This window comes from Patella vulgata, chromosome 5 (genome assembly GCF_932274485.2).
Source record: "Patella vulgata chromosome 5, xgPatVulg1.2, whole genome shotgun sequence".
Lineage (NCBI taxonomy): Eukaryota > Metazoa > Mollusca > Gastropoda > Patellidae > Patella > Patella vulgata.
This window is the reverse complement of record NC_065883.2, coordinates 32,269,581-32,296,638: the sequence shown is the minus strand read 5'-3', so window position 1 is coordinate 32,296,638 and position 27,058 is coordinate 32,269,581. Positions and strand designations below refer to the sequence as shown.

At 32.9% G+C, this 27,058-nt stretch overlaps 1 protein-coding gene across 2 annotated transcripts; it reads left to right on the top strand.

Annotated features, from left to right (window-relative positions):
* The first annotated feature begins 1,851 nt into the window (after nt 1-1,851).
* LOC126820915 (protein phosphatase 1 regulatory subunit 21) lies at nt 1,852-26,715 on the top strand. 2 transcript variants are annotated; one of them, XM_050549094.2, is made up of 20 exons: nt 1,852-1,957; nt 4,853-4,921; nt 6,015-6,167; nt 6,750-6,860; nt 7,415-7,579; nt 8,831-8,889; nt 9,111-9,205; nt 11,280-11,482; nt 12,006-12,110; nt 12,388-12,476; nt 12,770-12,897; nt 13,220-13,312; nt 13,514-13,641; nt 15,600-15,755; nt 16,586-16,780; nt 22,252-22,407; nt 24,243-24,389; nt 24,741-24,839; nt 25,101-25,241; nt 25,479-26,715. In XM_050549094.2, the coding sequence occupies exons 1-20, from the start codon at nt 1,907-1,909 to the stop codon at nt 25,497-25,499; spliced, it is 2,364 nt and encodes a 787-aa protein (XP_050405051.2). In that variant the 5' UTR covers nt 1,852-1,906; the 3' UTR covers nt 25,500-26,715. The 2 variants fall into 2 exon arrangements, with proteins under 2 accessions (XP_050405051.2, XP_050405052.2); XM_050549095.2 differs by lacking the exons at nt 22,252-22,407; nt 24,243-24,389; nt 24,741-24,839; nt 25,101-25,241; nt 25,479-26,715 and adding an exon at nt 17,252-17,332.
* The last annotated feature ends 343 nt before the right edge of the window (nt 26,716-27,058 follow it).

Below are 27,058 nucleotides of genomic sequence, written 5' to 3'. Positions count from 1 at the left end.
AATCATAAACAGCATAGTCTCGATTATCCACTTTTTCTGATTTAATTATCTTTGGCCGTTAGCGGCATATAGGAATCTAATCCAGCCTACATCGAAGGCTAGCCTTGACATCGAGAGTTTGTTATGGTCTGGATAAGTTAATTAATATCTAATTGATAATTTAGATAACATTTCAGGCCTAAAGAAAAACTTGTAATAAGCAGATTTTGCTCTTGCATAATGCATGTTTAATAAGAGTATGAACTTTATGATTTTAATGGAGGCATGAAAATAACAGAATGAAACTTTTCAGACAAAAAACGAATAGTAATTATAATAACACAGGTTAAACATATATATGTTATACATATTTGAAATCACCGAAACATAATACAGATTTTGATAATACAATTAAATATAAATGAATTAGAAATATATACATTACTTACATAAATCATTCAGTACATGGATATGGTTATCTACCCTTATAAAAACGAAGGCGAAACGACGTGTTTGTAAACTGTTTTTTGATTGGTTCGTAGACTATACCTACAATCCAGGCCAGGGCAGATAATTTGAAACCGTGGATCCCTATGGATTAACCCAGGGTATAGTGGAGTAGAACGGAATGAGTACACTGGGTATACCGAGGATGACATCAATGAAGGTGGAGTTCGAATTTCGTAAAAATCTGACTAAAACTGCCAGACAAAATGGCCGCCCCTTTACGCAAATAATGTAAAATTATGTAATATCAAGCTTGTGGGCACTCTAGAAGTCACAATTTTTGTCCGATTTTGATGAAACCCGAAATGTATGATTATAATCTAAAGATCTTGGTTTCTTTCGATATTTGCGCATATCGGACTACAACTTCCTGAATTGTGGACCGTTACACCCGGTTGAGTTCGAATTTCGTGAAAATTGAACGAAACTGCCTGACAAAATGACCGCTCCTTGTACGCAAATAGTGTAAAATTATACCAAGTTTGCGGACCCTCTAGAAGTCACAATTTTTATCTGATTTTGATGAAACGTAATATCTTTTTATCCCAAATATCTCAGCCCCTTTCGATATTCGCGCATTTCAGACCATAACTTCCTGGATTATAGCCCCTGATTGTACGAACATTAGCTTTTTTTTTCTTTTTTTTTTTGATCTCTACCCATCTCTTGCAAAATGTGAGTACTCTTTTCTCTATTTTCTAGTTATTTTTAGGCTCTGTCATTCGGATCGTCGATTTATTCGTCCACGTTTCACTCGGCAAACCTAGCTGCGGAGGTTTGCCGAGCCGAGTGGTCCACGATAGTGATTCATCCGCAATGATGACATTTTCGACAATTGAATAACGGCCCATTCAAATTCCATTGTGGACCGGTTGCTCACTACACCCGCAATGCATTTTGTTTGCGTGGATAATAAAGGCTAGTTTATTTCATGATCCGCTTTCGCCATTCTCTGATCAATCCCCATTCATTTCGTGTTTTGGGCTAAATCTATTTGTTATGGCCAGCTCAGTTTTCGTCAAGGTCACTGAGAGTGAGATGTAAACGAGGTTAGGGCACGTGATTGCAGGCGAGATTGTACGTTAGGGTGAGGGTAAGCACTAGGGCTAGGTCCAGGGTTAGGGATAGGATTAGCTCTAGAGCTGTTTACATCTCGTGACCTTTGACGAAACTTGATGTTGGCCTTATCAAATAGACCTAACCTTCGTAAAAGCTCTGGGAGGTCTTTGTGATCATTATTGGTTGATAAAATCAAAGATATTAAAAAAGCTGGAAAATATAATGAAAAACTAATGTTTTGTTCGATATTTTTAATTATAATTATTTAAGAGATTTTTGAGACAATACAAGCGCGTACTGTCATTGATTATCTTTAATTTTGACTAATTTCTCCCCATAGAAACATCCGGTCTGTGGCAAGATGGCTGATCTTGCTGCCAAGTATCAAAAATTAGCAGCCGAATATTCAAAGGTTGGGAGTTACTGCTTATACATTTAATATTAGGAGAGGTCATCAAAATGAATTAACTTTCAGAGTGAATTTGTGTCCGCTCCATTCTAAATCAATTCAGGGTATCGACTCCCCTCGCCATCTAATCATTTCCGAACACGCCCCCTTGGACCTTCTCTTGGCCCAAGACTTGGGAGCTATGGGGCACGGTGGCTCAGTGGGCATGGTGCTACCGCTGGTTCACTTGCAAGGAAGTAGTGGGTTTGATCCTTTTGTTAGCTGAGAAAATTCCTCAGGCTACATCAGTTTGGTTTCAGTGGTGCAGGTTTGAGGGCCTGACAAGTTGTTTGATAAATCATAAGAATTAAGATCTGCCTGGGACCGTGCTCTTGTTAACATGCACAAAACAAGCCTTGACAATTGGAATTCGATGAAGAGAAGCTTGAAATTCAGCTATCTTTGGAAGTTTCTCACATAGTTCTCCATTCCAAGTAGGACATTAAACCCAATTTTCTTTAATTTCCTTTCTTCTAGTTCTTGACTCTTCTTCTTATTTTTGAATATTGTTCTTGCATATGACTTCCTATTTCTCCTATAATTGTTTTTATTTACTAATTCGATTAGAATATGTATGTTATCCATACTGAATACAGCGATGCATCTACTTCATACCTCGAGAATACATCACTGCACTAAATGATGTCCATTTAAAACGCTCACGTGATCATTTTGGGGCGGGACTTATCGACTTGTACAGTCAATGGCGTATATATACTGCTATTTATACCCGAAGCATGTGGTTTATGTAAACAAATATAATATGTCAAGTTAGCAAAATGTCGACTTCTGCTACCTCTGGTAAAAGCGATATATAATATGTGCTAATGGATGATATTGCAATACAGTCTTATCATTGTAAACTATCTTTAGATTTTCAATCTGTTTATCTTTCAAAACAAGGTTAGATACTCCTAAATTTGTCTTCGCAAACAAAGCCGCTTCTGTGAAGGTATCTTTCATGGGCGCTGCCATATTGAATAATTAGTGGACTATTTCTTACTTTGGCTCTAATCCATTTGACATCTTTCATAACGGCTAAATAAACATATTAAATTTCATTCAATATGAAAATAGAAGAGAAATAAATATTTCTAAAGGCATACTCAATGTTTTCGACTAAAATTGTCAATGTAGGAATTAAAATGTCGGTTAATTAGGAATGTCCTGTTCTCAGGCGGAGCTAACTGTAGGCAGGCAGCCTAAGTTTGGGATGGTATGTTATATATATTCTGACATTTTAGTGAGATGAACTATGTTAATAGCGACACTAAAGGATTTTTAGCCTACACAAAATGTCTCTAAAATGAATCCAAAAAAGTTTTGAAAAAATATTGAAAATTATAAAAGAATATACCAATTTTAAGATCATGAACTGGAAGCATTGAAATGTGGCTTTTTAAAAAACAGAAAAAAATGGATCAAAGCTAATATCTTGGAAGCTACAAATGGTAGATACAGGAAACTTGTAGAAATGGAAGTTCAAGATGTACTTGATTACCGGTAACTGAAATGTCATAGTCTTTTCTACTGTATAGTTTTTATGCCACAGACTCTTAAAAGTTACGATCAAGGTCATTGCAAAAAAATTGACAAATTGGTTTATAACCAAACATGCTGAACTCTCTGAGCCTTAATATCTATACACAGTGTGTTATGTGCAAGCCTGGACATAGTCATAAGGCACCTGTCACAGACATTGTCATACACAAGCTATCACACAATGTATATATACTCTTTAAAAAAAAGTAGGGGATATTCAGAAACAATACAAAACTGCAGAAATGCACTGCTGTTTTTATTAGAGGTAACCAGTGTATGTTAATAACTAACAGGCCAATTGCCTACGCATGAACATAAAGAGTTCATATGGGCGGCTTATCTGACGGCCCCATTTCACGCGCAAAGAGATACACGGTCAAAAGTGAAAATGGACATTTTTGATTTTTGTCTTAATAATGAGTAATTGCTCCACCAATCCTCAGGCATTCAGCAATTCGTCGTGGCATGCTCCTAATCAACCGTCTAATCACGATTTGGGGCAATCTGACCCACTCCTCTTGCAGTGCCACGGTCAATTCTTGCAGTGTTGTCGGTTGATGTTGACGTCGATGAACATGTTTCCCGATCAAATTAAACGTAACACACTAAAGCAAAGATATGCTAAACAGTAAATCTTATGCAAGAACCGATAGGAAAGCAAACATGGATAGGATAAACCAGCAAAGGACAGTTTTCATCAACCCTTCCTTGAAGTGTCAAATTTGACAATGAACCCCTCCCACGTGTATGGCGCTATTGCGTGTCGCATGTGCAGTTCAGTGGTTCTGTTGGGGCGACAAGTTCTTCATCTGTGAACATACTCTCAAAGCATGTCAAGTGTCCATGACCAATTATCATATCACAACCTGCATAGGTATTTGCATTTCAATATCCCCTACTTTTTTTGAAGAGTATATTATAATATAAACCTTGTGTGATAATTTGTGTCTAACAATACCTGTGACAGGTGCAGTATGTCCATAATTGTATGTGGGACGATTTACGCTTGATAAAGTCTGTGACGGGTGCCTTATGTCCAGGTAGGTTATGTGGTATGATAAACACACATTGAGTGTCTTCAGGTTGTTTTTTTTTTATGTGACCATACCTTGTAAACGTGAAACAGAAAAGGAGATGTGACAGGTCTCAAGGCTATGGAATATTCACAGTCTATTCTTGATAGTTATTAAACAAAAAAACTCAAAATGTTCCCAAATTAATTTGGATGAATGAAAAATTTAAATGTACAACATAGAATCGCAAGAAATAACTTCTTGTTGAATACAGAAATACATAATAGTATTTTCCTTTTTACAGCTTAAAGCACAGATACCGGTATTGAAGAAAGCATTTTTGGATGAGCAAACAGAGAATACAAATTTAAAGGTAGGCCTATTTAGGACAATATTGGTGTTAGCCATTATTAATGGGGTTAGATGGCCGAATGGTTTGCACGAGCACGTCGTATCATAAGTTCTGTCATCGAATCAACTGGCGTGGTTTCGATTCCCCGGTTGTACGTGACATAGAGTGGGGTCACTTGTTCAACCTCAATGGTTTTTTCCAGGTCCTCTGGTTTCCCCCCACTGCTCAAGACCCCAAAGAGCAAGCAAATTATTGAAATAAAATCGACCCATATATTATTCCTGAAATGACGAGCGATAATAGACACACAGTCGAATTTCATTTCACTGATAATTCCATTGAAGATGAAAAGTTGTTATATGAGACGGTCAGACGATATCTGACAATTAAAAAAAAAAACCTGTCAATAGATCAAAGAAAACAAACAAATTAGAAAAAGTCTGTGCATTACCATGTTTTTATTAAGTACAGAATGAATAAAAACAAGGGAATGCATGGGCCTTTTTTATTTTTTTTTTTTCATTTTCTCTACCTTACCAATGATCTCTGTGTTAAAATTATATTTGGAATGTGTTTAACCAGTTCTGTTAATGTGCATAAATGTGTTTGTTCTACAGAGGATTATTACTCTCATCAAGATAATAAATGTAGTTTTATATCATTTTAATGTTAAAGTAGCTAAGTCTCTAACTGAGTATCATCCAAAGTCTTTGACATTCAAAACACAAATTATTTGTTAATTTAAATCAACATTGATGTTGTAGTCTTACCGGGAAAAGGTGGATTTCTGATATCCAATGTTTAAGACAAAATAGAGATTTTACCATTGGTACACGAATCGTGTACCATAATGCGTTTCAGCGCCATTTGTAACAAGGGACTCAAAGAACGAGGCTAGACATATTCCACAAGTCATGTCAAATGGTGACATCATATTCTTATCTGGAGAGCATGTGCAATTAATACTATCGGTGTTGACTGGAATAACCAGACGCTAGAGATTGCCAATTGATCGAGACAGTTCTCATTTACAGTGACACGACCTTCAGAATCTTCAATTCCCTTTTTAGTCATCTCTTTTTCATACCAATGATTGAACTTCTATTTTATTCAGGATGTTTTAAAAGAGAAGGACACATGTGTACGCAAATATGAACAGGAAGCAGACAGTCTGTCTTTCAGAAATCAACAGTTGTCAAAAAGAGTTCTGCTTTTACAAGATGAACTTGAGCAGGCTGAGAGTATTATTGGTAAAAAGAAAAACAAGGTTTGATTGTGTTTAGCTGAATTAAATGGGGAATGAGATAGAATGCCTATGAAAAAGTTTATTATTTAAATTTAAGGCAAATAAGGACTAGAAAGAATATATCGTAATATTTTCCAACCATAAAAAAATCAGCATCCATGAAAGACACTACAAATAATCTAGTCTAATGTTATGGACTCTTTAGTGGCATAATGTCCAAGTTGGCAAGATTTTTATTCATTATAGAAAGATGAAGGGACATCTTAGGTATGAGTTGTCAATGGAAAGAACTTGAGCAGTTTTTAGAGCAAATCATAAAATATTTTGCAAAATTTTTTGCTGGGGGCCTTACAGAACTGGTTGTTTGGTTTTATCACTAAGATTTTGACCTACCACCTATTGGAATAGCACATCTACACTCTATTTGACCTAAATCAAATAGCTATATCACCTTTCAGTTTGCCATACAAACTGCTTTGAAATTTGTGTATATTGCGCTCTCTTCAAAGTCTAAATCCAGAACAGTAGGACGTTAAACCCCATTTCATTTCATTTCAAACTCTAAATCCATTTTTGAAATAAATTGGTTTGTTCTATTTTAAGCACAAGACAAATGATGCTTCAGCATCTGATCAATTAAAACTAGGGTCTAGTGGTGTGTTTAATGAAGAATTACAGAGTAAAATAGAAGAGAATGCCAGGTTACATAAACAGGTAAATTAATAAACTATAACAAATACTTATGGAAAAACTGCTACTAATTTATTTGGGCTACACCTCATAATTTTGTATTACTGTATTAAATTAGCTTGATAACATTGAGAGAATACTCTTCAAAACATCGCCCAAATAAATTAGTAACTGTTTTTCCTGTAAGTATGTATTATAGTTTATTGCTCTATCCAGTTACTAAATGCCTCTAAAAGATTAGGTAAATTAATGTTGTTGACTGCAAGGTATTTTTGTCTTTTCCTACAGATTAGCCTATACATAAGTTATTTATGTTGAATTTTGATGTTTGTCCTTGCAATAAGGTAAACTTTAAATGTGTAGATTATTTCAAATTTATACACATTGCATACACATTGACTACTGGTACTTAAAAGAATGCACTCCTGTTTAGGGGGAGAAAACTACACTTATATACCTTCCCAAAAATATTGTCAAGAATAGAAGGCACAGATGAAAACAAATTAATACTAAACCATATTTTGAATACAAATCTCAGTAAGACTAGACTGAATTCATGTCTTCCTAATTATTCACAGGTCAATGAGACATCAGAGATATTTGAGAAGAAAGTTCAAGAATTAGAAAACAGTTTAAGAACAGTTGAATTAGAACATAGTCAGTATAATGAAGTATTAAATGCCACCAAACAGCAGAGTAAAAGCCAAATAGAAAAATTACAAGAAGATAAAGCTATGTTAGAGGTACAGTGTTTCAAAAATTTTAAGATTAAACTGAAAACTCATTTATTTTGCACACTGAAGGAACCATAATATTCAACTGATGGCATACTTATTATTTTTTAACTTGCAACTGCATTCTATATTATTTTGTGTGTAATTATAGTGTTCTTCCTATATTCTACTTGTATAATGTATATGTTTTGTAGTTTGGGAGTGACTTCCCAAACTTCCCACTTTAAAATGCTATTGCATTTCAAATGATTTTAATATTTATCCTGATATTACATATATATATATGTCTTTGTAGCTTAGGAGGGACCTATAAAGTTTTTATTATTATTATTATTATTATCTTGAAAACTTTTCATACTTATTCCTTATACCCTCTATTATTTTTGATGCATGCCCAAACACCTGGGACAGAGCGGCACTCAATTTTAGTGTGTGTATGTGTTTTGCCTACAGACCGCAATTCTTAACAGATCCTTTTGAAACTTTATATACCCATTCCTTATACCCTAAGGATGATCCATGTTGTTTTTCGGTGAATGCCCGACCCCTACAGGCCACAATTCTTAATGGATCGTCTTGGAACTTGGCATATGCATTCCTTATAGCCTAAAGACAGCAAATATTGATTTTGGTGCATGTCCCGATCCCAACCCCCAGGGGCAGAGCAATGCCAATTTTTGTGTTTAGCTCCCAAAGGCCACTATTCTGAATGGATTATCTTGGAACTTGGTATACTTATTCTTTATACCCTAAGGATGGCAACTATTGATTTTAGTGCATGATCACCCCCCACCCTTTGGTGCATGCCCCGATCTCCAGGGATATGGTACCACTCAAACTTTTTTGTTAATTTTTTTATTTGTAATTTTGTTCAAATTCAGCATATCAATCATTTCAGTAACAGGGTGGTACCTATTTATATTGTTCCATATCCAGACCCACGCCCAATTTTGGTATTTATCTACAGGCTGCAGTTCTGAATGGATCATCTTGGAAATTTGCATATTTATTCCTTACTATTTATTTTGGTGCATGCCCCGACCCCCTGCGACAGTGTCACACCCACTTTTTTGTTAATATTTAGTCTGTAAATTTGACAAAACATTCCCAATGCCTAGTCTTCTTTGCCTCTTGTCATATTACAGCCATTGCAGCCATTTCATATTTCATTCTCTTCATTTTAAAAAGTACCATATCGATCAAAGCACAAATGTGGACGTATAATGCTGCGTTAACGATGCTCTTGTTTTGTTTTCATAGGTGAAACTTCATACTCACGATAGTGATATAAAGCAGTTTAAAATGAGAGCTGAAGTTGCGTAAGTTACATTTCCATTTCGTGGTGTGAAAATTTTAAAAGGATAAAATATGTATATCTCTTCTATATATCCAATATTTCGAATTATTAGAATAAATTAAGTGGGGTTAAGCAACTAGTCAGACTTGGGAAATAAATTTACTGAAACGCTAAATTTTCTATTTCCTTTCAGTTGATTTTATATTTGCTTCAATTTTACTGTCCATTTTTTGTTAATTTCAGCGAGATAAAGTTGAACACTGTAAAAACAGATTTAACCCAAAGAATACAAACTGCTGAAAATATAATATCTGATAAATTACCGTTTATTGATACAAGTGAGTTTTAACTTTCATTTTGTTTAGAAAAAAGAACCGAGCATTCTATACTCTTGAAAAAAAGTAGGGGATATTCAGAAACAATACAAAACTGCAGAAATACACTGCTGTTTTTATTAGAGGTAACCGGTGTATGTTAATAACAGGTCAATTGCCTACACATGAACATTAACAGTTCATGTAAGCGGCTTAACTGACGGCCCCATTTCACTCGCAAAGAGATACACTGTCAAAAGTGAAAATTGGCGTTTTTGATTTTTGTCTTAATAATGAGTAATTGCTCCACCAATCCTCAGACATTCAGCAATTCGTCGTGGCATGCTCTCTGAACCACTCCTCTTGCAGTGCTACAGCCAATTCTTGCGGTGTTGTCAGTTGACATTGACGTCGACGAACACATCTCCCGATCATGTTCCAGACATGCTCTATAGGGGAAAAGTCAGGACTCATGGCTGGCCAAGGCATATGGACCATATGGTGACGCTGGAGATAGTCATTCACGACACGAGCGCGGTGGCCACGGGCATTATCATCTTGAAAGATGAAATGTCAACCTGCACGTTGAGCAAAGGGCAGAACTATCAGTGTCAAGATGTGGTCACGGTAGTACACACCAGTGACCCTTCCTTGAACAATATGCAAGTCCGTTCTGCCATAGCAAATTAAACGTAACACACTAAAGCAAAAATATGCTAAACAGTAAATCTTATGCAAGAACCTATAGGAAAGCAAACATGGATAGGATAAACCAGCACGGGGCAGTTTTCATCAACCCTTCCTTGAAGTGTCAAATTTGACATTGAACCCCTCCCACGTGTATGGCGCTATTGCGTGTCGCACGTGTAGCTCTGTGGTTCTGTTGGGGCGATAAGTTCTTCATCTGTGAACATACTCTCAAAGCATGTCAAGTGTCCATGACTATTTATCATATCACAACCTGCATAGGTATTTGCATTTCAATATCCCCTACTTTTTTTTGAAGAGTATATATATTAAAGCAGAATTTTTTGTTGAAGTTGTATATGATGGAAATTTTGAAAATAAATATGCAGAATAAAGTTATGTTTATTGATAGTGGCCTACAAGTATTAGAATCTGTCAGACATAGTGGATTTCTAAAAAATACAGATCACTGAAGTCCATTGTTGTTAACCTTGTGTAAAATGGTAACAATCTAGTGCAATCTCAAAATTAGATAGTATTATAAAACATGCTAAGTATTATAAAACATGCTAATAAATAATAAAAGTACAAAGAATGATTATGAATGAATTAGTTAGTGGCTAAAAGAATCATATTTTTTTGTTTATGCAAGCATGTTTTAAGGCCTATGTACAAATTAATGTTATCTTAAAGCAACCAAACCTTTAACTCCATATTTTCCATAATATTCTAAATTATAAACATATTGGTCCATTTAATTCAATATTGATGTTTTTATCTTGCCATGAAAATATAGAATTCTAACATCCAATATTTAAGACACAATGAACAATTTAAAATCAGTACACCAGTTGTGTACTCGGTGAATTCGGGTGCAATTTGTAATTACCAAAGAAAAACATATCCTACAAGACAATGCGGATGTAATTAGTAATGGCTGATTTACAAATGACAAAATAATAATAATAAACGTGTAGGATGGACTTAGCAGGTGTAAACGACTGCTGTTCAATTTTGACTGTTCACGTATTTCACTGTACATAACTGATTAGAAATTATTATAAAAATATAGATCACTTCATATACTTTCATATTACATTAATATGTCTATTTTAAGGCTCCATATAAATGAGCCATACGATCTTTAATGGAAGAATTCAACTTTTTAATTTTTTATTTTATTTTAAAACTATTGAAGTACTTCTTTGAATTAAGAAAGTAACTAGTGTTGTTACTCTTGTGGTGACACAGGTTCTTAGTCTAAACACAACCATAACCTAAGTTTACTACTAGACTTGAATTAACCCATTGTCTTTTAAACAAAAATTTGTTTTATTGATAACAAATTGTCTTATTAGTAACAATAAACTGAAAAATCAATGTGCTAAATTTTATACTGTATTGATTGTAGAGATTGCCCAGTTAAATAGCCTTAACATACCCGTGTTTGATCGTAAACATCAGCTACGTGCTTGGGAATTAGTAAATCAAGCAGGAACAAATGTCGGAGAATTAGTACAGAGTCTGTCAAACTTCTATACATATAGTGAACAGAGATCTAAAATCTATCCTGCTGACAGTAGAACAGAACCTATAAGTGAAGTAAACACAAAAGTAAGTTAATGATATGGAGAGATAAACAAACAAAATTGAGTTTTGGTATAATGGTCACATGAAATGTTAAGGATCCTATATGAATATTCTAATAGTAAGTACAGGGGGACTGCACCATACACAATTACACAAAAAAATCTACTTATGGAAAAGACACAATGTGCAATATTCAGTGTTTGGATTGCTTTGGGTTCATTTTCACATTCCTAGAAATTAAAAATAATTCAAAGCAATATATTTGTCATTGTTTGTTTATTTATTTTAAAAAATCTGTTTATTTCATTGATTGTCTATAAATATCAGGTCAAATTCCATTAGTTTTAATTAACATTGAACTAACGAAATATCAGTTCAATAGCCTTTATGTGTTTATTGATATATAAGCTATTTTTGCTGTTTTATAGTATGATGTAGGTCCATAAGCTAAAGGAAATATGATTTTAATTATCTTTCATATTCCATATAATTTAAAATAATTGCAGTGCATATACAATAAAATTTTTAAATGATTTCTATATTTTAGTACTGCAGACTTTTACATGAAAATCTGGTATACTGTAGGCCCATTGAACAGTCATTGAAAAAATTTGGTGAAATATTAAAAGATGACTCTCTTTCTACAATTCTAGTAAGTTAATATTACATCTATACATAAATTTCTCTTTCTACAATTCTATTAAGTTTATATTTTATGTATACACACAAGTTATTTTTTCTCATCCAACCCGATTCTAACTTGAATTTCTTGAAGAAATTTTCATAATTAAATGAAATAAAGTTAAATTTTTGACAACTGAATATTTTTGCAAATATTTGTTTTAAACGATTACAGATGAAGTGTTACTGTTTTTGGAATACTGTTTATTTTTAAGACATTTTAGTTATTGCCATTTTGTCTGATTCAGGATACAACAACAGATTTAAAACCTTTCTGCGACAGTTTTCACAATTTTGTAGACTACAATAATAGATTACTACCCTTACAACTTTCCAGGTACTTTTATAATATAATAAAAATATTAACTTTGATTCATTTGAAATTTTAATATTTAATGAACTAAGAGTAATAAAAATTAAAAAAAAAAATGAAAGAGACATGTTATTGGCATACATTTTCTAACAACTTCCATCTGAATAGAATAACTGTTTACATATGGGTATCTAATATTTGAATTATATTAAATTTTTACATATCTAATTTTTAAATATATTAACTTTTTACATATCTAAATTTTGACCATATTATTAGCTTTTTTACACATCTATTTTTTTTTAATTTGTTTTCAGTATTGAGGAAGAATGTGCTCTGTCTTCCTGCCCATCAACGCTTTCAGCTAAAAATATGGAATTGCACAACTCTTATAAGAAACTAAATGATGTTTATAATAAACTAGATGGTCATATTTCACAGTTAGGTAATATAACCGTTCTTACCGAAAACAGAAATTGTGGGGTTCTCAATTGAATCTCTTGAATTCAAATCCATTTATCTCATACACAGTGACAATCGAGAAATGGGAGAATTTTGAGTGACCGTTTTTTATTATGGACTGATTGTAACACCACACTGAATTCAGTGTAACCCTTATGGCAAATTTCTGCCTATTTGGAACTTTCCAGGCTCACATTGTTTTGGCTTCTTATTAATGTAGTAGATGTTTTTGGATACATTTTCTTCTAAATCATTCAGATTTCTATAGTCTTGAAAATCATTATGAAGTTTCACATATATTTCAGGCAAAAAAACATCTTCTGATTCTTCCAGTGATAATGTACAGATATTTCAAGATTTATCTCAATCTTTAACAGACTTCCATATTACTGTCAAAGGTAAAGTTCAATACAAAGCTAAACTAATTATGTTAGTTTCATATATTTTAACATTTTTAAGTTAAAATGATCTCAGTCCCAGGATAGTGAATAAATTTTCAGATTTGCAAATGGCAAATAAATTTTATTTTAACATTGTCTGACGAAGAATTTTAGAATAGATAAAAATGAAGCACTGACAATTTGTATGTTATAATTTAGAGGTATCCAAGCATTACAATGCCAAAGTTTCACTTGAACATCAGTTACCTACAGCAACACAGAAACTGAAAACAACAGATGAATGTATTGTGTCTTCCCTTGTATCTTTAGTTACTAGTGCTAGTAAGGTATGTATAAAATAATTCTAGTCATCATTCTAATCGCTAATCTTATAGACAAACTCCTTTAATTTCTTAGGAGCCACGGTGGCAACGTGGGTGGGACGCTGGCTCACTAGTCTGGAGGTCGCGGGTTCGCTCCCGGCATTGGCCGAGAAAGTTCATCAGGATTTTCCAGTCTGGTTTCCCAGTGGTGCAGGACGGATGGCCTGACAAGGACAGCTGTTAGTTGTTTGGATGGGATGAAAAACTGAGGTCCTGTATACACATTGGTGTGCATGTTAAAGATCCCTTGGCATTTCGAATTTGACATTAAATCCCATTTCATTTCATTTTTATACGCCCACATTGAAATGTGGATGTATATTGCCATCCGCCGTCCGTCCGTTATCATCCATTTGTTTTAAAATTGATATATGTTGTTTACATTAGTGGGATGAAGAAGCCTATTTAATTATAATAATTTCCATTTATTACGTCTAGAGTTATGGCCCTTGTTTCACTTTGTTGAACCTTTTGAACACTCTAGTGCCAAAAGTTAACATCCGACCTTTGTGAAATTTATATTCAATATTTATTTAAGTGAAACGAAGAAGCCTATTGAATTTCAGCAATTTCCGTTTATTATATCTAGAGTTATGGCCCTTGTTTCACTTTATTGAACCTTGTGAACGCTCTAACGCCAAAAAATAACATCCGACCTTTCTGAAATTTATATGCATGATTTAAATTAGTGAAACGAAGAATCCTATTGAATTTCAGCAATTTCCATTTATTACGTCTAGAGTTATGGTCCTTGTTTCACTTTATTGAACCTTGTGAACGCTCTAACTCCAAAAGTTATCAACCAAACTTTCTGAAATTTATATGCATTATTTATATTAGTGAAACAAAGAAGCCTATTGAATTTCAGCAATTTACAATAATTACTTCTAGAGTTATGGCCCTTGTTTCACTTTGTTAAACCTTGTTAATGCTTGATAACTGAAAGTTATCATTCGACATGTATGAAATTTATATGCATCATTTAAATTTGTGAAACAGTGGTCTATTGAATTTCAACAATTTCCGTCAATAATTTCTAGAGTTATGGCGATTGTGAACCTTGTGAACGTTTGAATGAAAAAAGTGATCATGTGATCTGTATGAAATTTATGTGCATTATTTAAATTAGTAAAATGAAAAAGCCTGTCAAATTTCAACAATTTCTGTAGATTACTTCCAGAGTTCAGACCCTTGTTTCAGTTTGTAGAACCTTGTAAACCCTCAAACGACAAAATTTATAATCTGATCTGTATGGAACTGTCTTGTAAAGGCCCCCAATTACCTACAAAGGAATAAATATGCAACAACCCTTGTCGACCGCTTGGACGATTTAGAAGCTGTGGGCGTATGTTTCGTTGCCTGGCAAACCTATCTTAATTTCTTACTGGATGTTAGTTTAATTGGTGGATCTGTATCATGAAAAGTATGTCCATAGTCGATGAAATACTGATCGCTCAGCTGTGGTAGTCCAGTCATCTGCAAGTTGTCCGCAAATCAAAATTTCAATGTTTTTAGGCAAAAAATAAAATAATTATATAGAGGATATTTGTCGTTTTAGAGTGAATAACATATTTTATTTCATCGAGAAGCAAGAAAACTTATATTTTCACGAATGCGTAGCATGAGCGAAAATATAAACGTTTTCTTGCTTAGAGATGAAATAAAATATGTTATTCACGACAAAACGACAAATGTTCTATTTATTTTATGATTTTACATTTTAGGAAAAAACAACTAGCCAGTGGAATAACACTTTTATTTCACTGATAAAATGCGGTATTCCACTACTGATCATAAAATAAATGTTTTTATTTAATATTTGAAATAGGTATATAGCAGTTTGGAAAAGAGCTATGAATATATCTTTCAAAGGGTTTGTTGGAAAGATGTAAAGTATCTCATATTATGTTGTTATATTTCAGATAGCGACTTTTATTGGTAATAATATAGAGTTTTGTAGTGAGAAATCAGGGTATGTTAGCAGAGGTACTAAAAATAATTCTGATAATACCGGTGTAAATCCTGTAGTAGCTACATTTAAAAATAGAACTACAGAATATATCTCATCATTAGCCAGGGTAATTATTACATATTTCTTTAACAGTGTAAGATAAAGTTTGGGCACATGTCCGAAGTGCTACTGATATGATTGTGACCATCCCACTTCATTGTAGGGCAGTCGAAGGAGACTTACCTTTTCATTATGTAAATGTGATCCTCTCGATGGCTAAATGACAAATTTGCTTTACTATGAATTACATGTGCACTGCGAACAAATTTCAAACCGCAAACTGCACCAAACAGGTGTCAACTGATCTGACGTGAGTAATGAAATATGACCAAATATTTTCTTTTAAAATGTCTTACCCTTTCTAAAGACCAGATTTTCATTCTCAAAAATGTATTTGGAACTGACCTATAATTTGACTCTGTTGAAGAGGACTACGTTTGAAGATTGTGAATAAATTTTATTTTTTTAACCTGTGTGTCAGACAGTATAATGACTGCTTCAATGGTTTTCTATGGATTTTAGTACATGTATACAAGATATTCATTTGTTTGCTAAAATGACTGTTTGCAAAATCAATATGCTACAAGTACTTTATATTTTAAGCTTTTTTGAGCGAGATTCGATAATTAGTTGTGGATCACCCTTGACATACATCAGAACTTGCTTGTAAACACATTGGAGTCAACATTTTTAATGGATGAGCTCTAATTTAACGAGATTCATCCGTACTTTATGAAGTTGTCACACTTCACTTAGTCTCAAAAATATGTCTAAATTAACGTTTCTGAAACCTTCATGTGAGCATATCTGCTGTTGTGGTTGCTCATTGGTATTTTATGACTGTATTACATGATAATTTAAAATAAGTTGTAGGTTTTATTTTTTTTTATTATTTAGCCATGTCCAGAATCTGTACCTCATAAAGTAGCTGTACAGAATAGAAAAGTTTTATTGAGTTCAGCTGAAAGTAAAGAAGGTTTATCTAAACAAATAGAAAGATTTCAACAACGTGTAGGATCATTAGAACAAGAAAAAGAACATTATATGTTAGAATTACAGTTATTAAAGATAAAATATGAAAATGAAATCCATGTAAGTACCGTATAATTATCTGTTTTAACTCACATGTGTTGTTGATACATTAAATATAGAACATTTTGAATCTCATGCCAAACCAAGGATCTGAATTGGAAGATTATAGTCGGATACAGCCCTTTAATGTTTGTAAAAGCTGATTGATAAAACAATGGTCTCTATGGTATCAAAAATCATTTTATACTTGGCCCAATTAGAAAGAATTAATTATTATTTGTTATAAGCAAGTGAACAGTCATAGTCATATCATAATGAGAATCTGCCATGTGGTGAATGCAGCCTCATTTTATTCATGATCCAAGTAATTAGCAGATTTAATGCCTAACTGTAATTTTGATAATATCGTAAATAAACATAATTCATAACACGTTCAGTGTTCACGCTCCACGTAACCAGCACAGTTAGATAAAGAACATACCCGATGTATAGACATCATGTTTATTGTTGTCATGGATGTTTCGCTTTCAGTATCTATCCAGTAAGCGAAGACAGTAATTTATTCAGGAATATCATTGACATGAACTTGGAGTCAGTACGTTAATTATAAATGTGTGTACCTATTTTTGTGTGGATAATCATAAATATCAACTTATTGACCCTATTTCTTGAGGTTGACAATGATCCATTCTCCAAATTCTGGCCTTTTGGTTTGTTCGCTCAAAATGAATTCAAACCTCTACCATATGTTTCACAATATCTATATGAGATCACAGGCGACTGTAACATGGAAAATCTCTTTCAGAAATAACATAAAGCTGAGGCTAAGCGTTATATCTAAAGTCTATTGATATAAGCAAGATTATTGATTTCAGGAGCAAATAATTTGTATGGATTCGATTCTCACTAGTACTAAGACAATCGAGCCTACAAGATGTATTACAAAATGGTAAACTATGTATTATTGTCTAACTGGTGAGAATTAGTTATGTGTATTGACTGAATGTAGGGTCAGTGTCCTTCACATTTGATCCATGCTGTCATTCTTGCCCTCCATTGATCACCTAAATCCCAATCTAGGTGTGTTTAATAGACATTTTACTGTTTGATACCTTATACAAACCGCCATTAAGTCCAATCAATCCTAAATTTCCAGTATTACCGGAAGTAACCCGATTTTGAAAACAGAAACTATATTTTCATCCTTTAAAACAAATATTTGTTCTAAAGATTGTCATTCGCTACTCTTTACTAATACTATTTACTAACTTCCTTTAACTAATAGTATGCAGATATACGTCCATGTTGATATAAAATAATTTTTAACTTTGTTCTTTGCCGAGAAGTGGGGTGGTGGATGGGGGAATGGTTAGCAGTTGTGCTTTGTATCATAAGGTCTGTCATTGAGTCAACTGGCGTGGTTTCAATTCCCCGGGTCGCCTGTCAGACCTTGTGGGTTTCCACCCACTGCTAAAGATCCCTACATGCAAGTGAATTATTGAAATAAAATTTGACCATATATTAGTCACGAAATGACCGAGTTTGTTTCGAGTGGTTAACTCTCTCTCTGGATTTACAATAGTTTGGCATACCGGTATTTCTTTTAAAATAGATCCTTAGATTTAAGCACAAAAGATTTGTTTCTGATGTTGTAGTAGAAAATAAAAAAAATAAATGAATCTTAGGAAAATATAGTCCCTTGAATAATGAAATATTGTTATCTACATTTTCAAGATAAAAAATATGTGATATGTCAAGGAATGGAATGTATCAAGCAATTATATAGTTATTTGAGAAACACAATCGGTGAATTATAAACGAAATAAAAAGTTTTAAAAAAAGATTGTCTACGTTCTAAATATACACATAAATTCTGTCTATGGGGTTCTACAAAAGCCAAATTAAGGACGGTTAAAAACTGTTTACCAAAATTAGGTAAATTTAACCTGACTAGAGGCTATCCACAATCTACACGGTAATGGCTAGTATGTAAGTGAATTTCTTTTAAAGATGCATTATGTAAGAGCTACATTTGCCTATTGCACATTTTTCTTTAGTCTCCAAATGTTATTTAAATTATTAATCAGACATTTTTTCACATGACCAGTACATAACTATCTAGACCATTGGATGGTCGTGATTTTTAATGGAGTGAAACACGAGCACCGTTTAATAATTAAATTTAAAAATGGATAATCGAGACTTTATTATCATAAAAATGGTAGCAATGGAAATCGAGACAGCGCTTTTCTTACCATAACTTCCAACATTTATAACTTTGCTCAGAATTATGTAATTTGACTCAAGTGTCAATATATTCCTTTTTATACGCCCACATTTTCATGTGTATGTATATTGTCGTCACTCCTGTCCGTCCACAGTTTGTTTGTGGACACTCTACTGGTCACAATTCTTATCCGATTTTGATGAAACTTGAAATATAGGTTTATCTCCAAAAGATCTCAGTTTCTGTCGATACTGGCATGTATTTGATCGAAACTTCATGGATTATGGCCCCTGATTGTACGAAAACTCATGTTTTTAGCTTGTGGACACTCTAGAGATCACAATTTTCATCAGATTTTGATGAAACTCGAAATGCTTGTTTATAACCCAAAGATCTTGGTTCCTTTTCGATATTTCCACATATCGGATCATAACTTCCTGAAATATGGCCCCTGATTTTACGAAAAGTCATGTTTTTAGCTTGTGGTCCCTCTAGAGGTCACATTTATTATCTGATTTAAAAACCTTTCGAATATATCACTGTTACACCGTAATGATGGTTGAGTTTGAATTTCATGAAAATCGGACCAAAACTGTCGCACAAAATGGCCGCCCCTCGTACCCCTGATTGTTCGAAAAAATCGCATTTTTAGCTCGTCGACCCGCTAGAAGTCACAATTTGTATTCAATTTATAAAAACGTTTAAATATATCACTGTTTCACAGTTCAAATTATGTAAAATTCTGACGCAAACTGCCAGACGAAATGGCCGCCCCTTGTACGCAAATAGTGTAAATATATGGTATATCATTATCAAGGTTGCAGACCCACTTGAAATGTTTATAACCCAAAGATCTTGGTTCCTTTCGATAATCGTGCATATCCGAACAGAACTTCCTGGATTATGGCCCCTGATTGTTTGAAAAATAAAATTTTTAGCTCGTGGACCCGCTAGAGGTCACAATTTTTATCCGATTTTAAAAAAATATGTTCAAATGTATCATCATTACACCCTAATGACAGTTGAATTTCCTGACCAAAACTGCCTGACAAAATGACCACTCCTTGTACGCAAATAGTGTAAAGTATGTAATACCAAGGTTGTGGACCCTCTAGAAGTCACAATTTGTATCCGATTTTGATGTAACTTAAAATGTATCTTTATATCTCAAATATCTCAGTCCTTTTTAATATTCACACATTTCAGACCATAACTTCCTGGATTATGGCCCCTGATTGTACGAAAAATCCCCTTTTTTTTTAGCTTGTTCTCTATCCATCTCTTGCAAAATGTGGGCGTATCTTGCCTGGCAACCTCTGGTTCATTATCTATTTTTAAACTATTATGTTTAAACTGTCAGGGGGGGTGGATGGCCGAATGGTTAGCACGTGCGCGCTGTATCAAAACATATTTTTTATAACCAATCGACTCATCTGTTTGTCAGTTTGTTAAGATTTTACATATTGAATTTTTCTTCTGAACCACTTGATAGATTATATTTACAACCAAATTTGTTGTTACATATGTTGCCTGTGTATTTCTTATTCAGATTTGTGCAAACGAAATTGATTTGTCACATTTAAGGGGAAAATTTTGACATTTTCTGTCATATAAAATTTCTTCTCCTAAATTACATTGTGTTTATTGTTCAGTCCTGTGAAATGAGATTTTTCTGCCTATTAGAGGCTGGACAGGAGTATCTTAAGGGGGCAAATTTATACTTTTTCACACATTTTCGACTTCTCATGCCGTATATGAAGCCACAGTAAACGGAATTCAACTATCAAAATATTTAATTCTCTTCGAAAGGAACTGTCGGCCATTTTGACTTGAGATAGGCTTTATATACATCATTGGCAATTATCAATCAACTAATCATTAATCCAAGACAACTGATTAGTATTACTCATTGACGCAATCCGGATTATCAGCGCGTTGATTAACTTGGTGCAATAGGGGTTGTTTCGGGACATTTTTTTAATGCAGAATTTAGACATTTGGACAACATTTTGTATGGATGTTTGTTTTTAGGTAGTGTATAAAATTAATTTGCTGCTTGCTAAAACCCTACGACAAGCAAATGTGGATATTTCCTCACAAGTAGACAAATTATTGATAGCCTAATCCAACTCCTTATTTGAAAGTGAATAATTAATTGGGCAATTATCTTTATAGATTGATTAATGTGATATTTGTAGCTAATTTCCTGTCACATAGTGAACTACATGTAACATGCCTATTACTTTGACATTTAACTTATAGACAAAACAACAAAAGCCCAATAAAACATTTCATTATTTTAACTGCCATTTAGATGATTAAAACAAAAAATATAGGTTAAATCATCTCTGGATGTATGCAATTGCATAATGGTGGATATTTGAAATCATGTAAACTTCAAAAGGTCATAACTTACTATAGGATTGATTAATGGAAATAATGTTTGAAACCACGTCTTTCACTAAGAGGTACTTTTGAGTGTGTATTATCCTAAAAACTATATTTAAATTCTATTCTGGCTTGTCCCTTTTAAATAAATGTACACATAGTCATAATATGCATTAGGTAGCTTATACTATAGATTGGGAATGTACATGTTATGATGAGTCATCGAGTGGGATTCAATGGAGAGATACAGAGAGAGAGTTGATATTGATTTTCTCATACCAGTGACAGGATGGCTAGAATATTGCACAGAATATACTGAACAGTCTGCCATGTTTATAGGATATATTGATGAATCTCACTAACATGTAGCTGCATGTATTGGGTTGTGTTAAAATCCTCCTGGGCATATATAAACTCTATTTATAGTCCTGTTTCTTACTCATGTTGTTTATGCACATATATATAATAGATTGATCTTTGTACATACAGTTATTTGAAAGGTATAAAATATATCTTATAATATGTGGCTTTCTATTTCTTCAAGTAATTGTTTTTAATAACATACTATTTATATAGAATTTTTATGATAATGTATCTTAATGAAAATGCCCAAGAACAAGGTGTTGTGTATTCTCTTTTGGTTGATTATCTGTGATTACATCTAGTATTTATGGAATGAAATGCACAATGTAATTCTAACTTATAAAATAATAACACCCATGCTAATATTTCAATGCATGTAACTTCTTACTTACATACAGTAAATTGGCAATTTACACTTTTAAAAATGTTAATTTTTAGGACAGTTGTGCAGTTTGAATTTGAATCTTTTGATTTCGCACCTGATTTCAGTTCTGTGGAAAATATAAAAATATAAACTTACATTAACTAATGAGTTTTACTTTTGCTTTTATAGAAATATAAACAGTTGGAGAAAGAAATTAGTTTGTTAAAGAGGAAAGGTATAACTGATACTCCAAATGATATTGAATCCAACATGGAGAAAATGCCATCATTAGAACCAACAAATACCAATATAAATAAAACTCAAATCCCTTCAGATAATTTACTGGTAAGAATAGTATACAAATATCTTTGAATTTTAAGTTATTATTTGTTGTCATTTTGACTGCAACTTTATTATGTTTTGTTAGTAAGGCAGAATCACCTTTTTTTATTGTGAAAAACATCACTCTGCTGTAGAAACAAACAGTAAAACCTTTTATTTCAGACATCTTAGTTCAAACTACATGTATTTTAATTTCAATCCATTCTTTGTATTGCCATTTTATAAGTAAAGCAAAGCATAGAATTTTGCAAGTGACCATCCTGAATAATACTTTTATGCATATTCCTGAAGCAATGGTATCAAGTATTATCATTTCATTATCCATTGATTGTTTGCAATTATGGGTGATAGTTTTTATTGGTTTGCTAGGTTCATTTAGTTCACTGTTTTCTTTGAAATCATTGGTACATGTATTATGCATGGTTTAATGGTCGTGGGTGAGACATTAAGTAATATATTGATACAGTTGCACTTATGATAATAATAATAATTAATTTTTATAGTGCCGACAATTCAACTCAGCGAGCTGCTCTCAGGCACTTTACATAAGTACAAATAATATGAAATTACAACAATCACAACATATTAATCCATGAAAAAGACATAAACAAAAAACAGAGAACATTATTTAGTACACATGGTAAAAGTCTGACACAAACACAGCTAGAATCGTATTCAATCAGTTGTATATTTGATTAAAAAGTTCGGTTTTGAGATACTTTATAAAACCTTTAATAGAATTTGCACTTTTGGTTTAGTTTGATATTGAATTGCACAACTTTGGAGCACCACCAGTGAAAGATCTATCACTAGAATTGGTTTATAAAAAAAGCTTAATAAATAGGTCTGATTGTGATCGAATTGTTCTGCAAGGTTTATTGGTGTTCAGAAGGTTTTCAGGTGAAAAATCGACATTTAGAGCAGAATACGTAATAGACAGTATTTTAAAATTGATATATTGACGGACTGGAAGCCAATGTAGATCTTTCAGAATCATATGTTCATTTGGTTCAGTCTTGGTTATGATCCAGGCTGTTTTATTTTGAAGTTTCTGAAGGCATTTAATTTTATTTTCAGGTAGATTGTACAAAAGTGAATCACATTAGTCAAGTCTTGATGTAACCATAATGTTTACCAGCATTTTAGTTGTGTCACTATCAATGAAAGATCTAATTTTTCCAATATTATAAATCTGAAAATTAATACTTTTACACATGGCCGAAATTTGTTTATTCATGTCCAGATTAGAGTAAAAATAAACACCAAGATTTTTTACATAATCTGTTGGTGTAATAGAGATATTGCCAATTTGATAGTTTTCTGTTGTACATATTGTTTTGTCATTGTTAAGTTTTAAGAAATTTGAGTACATCCATTTAGGAATGAGTACAATTGATAAGTTGAGGTGATCATTTGTCCCTTTTGTATACAATCCAATAATATAAAACACAGTTTTACAAATATCTTATAAAATATATCCCAGAAGAGTAAAAATTGGGCAGTAACGTGGTCCTAATGATTTAAAAATTTCTATGCTAAAAATCACAATGACTCAACACAAGTAACACAGTAAAAAAGACACAAATACACAAAACACATAAAACACAGCTGCCTCTAAGGCGCTTACAAACCTATCTCACACATGCATTTGAATATAATCATCAATCAATTCCAGTATTTCATCTAAATGATGTAAGAATGGCATGTTGCTAGTACATTACTGTATTTAAGTCAGATGATTAGTGGATATTGTCAGTTTGGATATGGACACTTCTTCATTCAATATTTAAAAACTACAGGTACAATCTGTGATTTAAGATCTTTTTTTTATTTTTCAGATAGGTAAATTAGAATCAGTAAGTGGTAGTAATTTTGATGGTGAAACTAGAGAACAGTTGATTAAAAATCATTTTACACTTCGACAGAATCAATTAACATTACAACTACAACATGCTGATAGTAAATGTGTTAATTTTCATGCTGAGGTGCGCTTATTTCTATTTTATTGTAAAACACTAACTCCATATCATCGATTTTAAATTTTCCTGTGAAATGATTATAGCTTTCTAATTGTTGGAAATCACAGGCCAGCCTTCCATAGAGTCAAGAATTGAATGTTGACAATCCAACAAATGTGAGATATCAGACAATAAAGCAGCCGATGAAGAAAATATCTCCACATTACATAAGTTATCTGGATTGACAGATCTTCTCTCTGTTCATTTACTATGTTATTTTCCACTAGCTGTCAACATGAAAAGACTGTGAAAAAAAGGTTGCCACAAACATTTGAAATATGATTTATCATTGATTAAATTATGGAATGTATTTTGTAGGTGCGGGCACTACACAAACAACTACAATTAGCAGAAAAACAGAAAAGTAAAGCGGAAGAAGAATTAAACATAGCTAATCAAGCTTTAGCTCAATTAAAGGTAGATAACTCTTCACATGCAAACTTTACTACAGACTGACAGCACTATGTAAAATCCCAGTTTTATGGACACAGCTAAAACGTTTTACCTATAAATTAGTCTTGTGTGTCATTTGTATGTGTAATTCCTCCATAAATATGCAATTATTGAAAAAGAAAAAAATATTGGGACTCCATCTTAACGGTTATTGGCCCATTATACTGTTGCTACAATTGTTATATATGGTTATTTTTTTTTAACTTTATACAAAATTTATTATAGGATGAACATCAAACAACAACTAAAAGTTATGAAAATCAGTTGAGTATGATGAGTGAACATTTAGCAGGAATGAATGAAAGATTAGCCAAACAGAAAGATGAAATAGATGAACAGAAAATTCTCTTACAAGGCAAATCTAAGGTAAATTAGGATCTCATCTTTTGGAAAAAAAAAATCATATGAGAATGCTTTCATCAATATATTTGAGACAAACGCTCGGAAATGAGAATTTAAATGTTGGTCTATATACCACAAAGATAATGTTTGAGGCTTGGGTTTGTGATTGTTCTAAATCCAGCTTTTTCAATAGTCATGTCTCTTTTTCATAATTTTGTCTTTGTATCTTTTCCTTATACTTAAAAAAAATTTGAATTGCAGAGTTTAAAGAAGAAGAAATGATGCATTTTAAATGGTGAAACAAAATGGCACATTGTGATATTTATAAATACTAACTACACAATTTATAATAAATTATTATAACAGAGTTGTTGAATTTAATAAATGTATATATTAGTAGGTTGTTTACCAGCGAGTAAAAATCAAAACATTTCTCTCTGATTAATACTCCAGAGAGAGGGGTTTTATATAGGCTACACCTAATTTCTTGTTCACAACCATTGTTACTTAATAAAAATATTGCTAATGTAAAAAAATGGCCCGAAATGTCTTTTTAAAATAGCTTGTTACTGTATTAGGTATGTTGTGAATAAAGGACTTCCAGGAGTATGGTACATAAGAGTTATCTACCATTGATAAGCTAGTATATATGTATTATAATAATATCATTTATTAGAAGGATAAATAATTACTAGTATCATTCTAATTATATTTTTTTTTTTTATAATTGTGGAGAAACTAAATCAACTGCGTGTGCAGTATTGGTTATGTGACTTGTGAACAGAATCTTATCAAGCCAAAATTGATATACATGTATTGTGCAGACAAAATTGTTATGTGATATTTTTTTTTAAAGATAAACAATCTGATTACTGTATATAGACTGTATAATATAGTTATGTATAGTGCAAATAATTGTAATTAAAAATCGATGTGACATGGTACTATCAGTGGCGGATCCAGGTGGGGGACCCAAAATCTTCCCCCCCCCAATTTTGAATGACTATGATTAACTTATTATGAATATTTTGTTTCTATGAGAGTGTAAATTAGGGCTCTTTGTTGGTTAGGGGTCCAGATATGCGCCACAAATCACCACTACACCCCAATATTTCAAAATGTTCTCCAATGAAAGAACCCCCCCCCCCCAATAACCGAATATACTGCATCCTCCAGGGGAACTAGTTTACAAAAATAAGCTACAAAATGTTACAATAGATCAGGGGCCTGTTTCTCGAAATCTTAACTAAAGATAAAATCCAAATTTTAGTAGATATTTCAATTTTGATTGGCTAAGTGGCTAAGCACTAAAATCAATCTAATATTATCCAATCAAATTACTAAAATTTGGATTTTATGTTAGTTAAAATTTCGTGAAACAGGCCCCTTTTATAAACAGACTTTAAACTGGTAGATATTGTAAAGTTTGTCTCTATTTTATAGATGCCAACATTATATTCATTATGTGATGGAATTGCCTTAAAAAAATCAAACTGTTTGGTTGTTTATTTTTATATGCCAACATTAAATGTGTATGTATATTGCCTGTCAGTGCAACCTACTTAGGAATACAATGTGCCGTTTATACCAAGCTACATATAGTAGCTCCCATGCACAGGTTACATTAACAGTCTCTATTATATATGTGTGCATTTGGAAATAGATGTAGTGTGTCTGCCATAGGAAGCCTTTTGGATTAATAAGTTTCTCTCAATCTTGGCCTTTGCTCAAGTCACATGGTACCCATGTCCCTCGGTCTCGGTACTAAACTGTGGGGTGGGGGACTGGGGTGTCCAGGCCTTGGGGGACCCCCATTTGTTGAGATACCAGATAGCCTACTA

Coding starts and splice junctions, on each gene's coding strand:
- LOC126820915 (XM_050549094.2), top strand. CDS start 1,907: ATGGCTGATCTTGCTGCCAAGTATCAAAAATTAGCAGCCGAATATTCA. Junction 13,642..15,599: donor TAGTTACTAGTGCTAGTAAG/GTATGTATAAAA, acceptor GTTATATTTCAG/ATAGCGACTTTTATTGGTAA. Junction 24,390..24,740: donor GTGTTAATTTTCATGCTGAG/GTGCGCTTATTT, acceptor TGTATTTTGTAG/GTGCGGGCACTACACAAACA.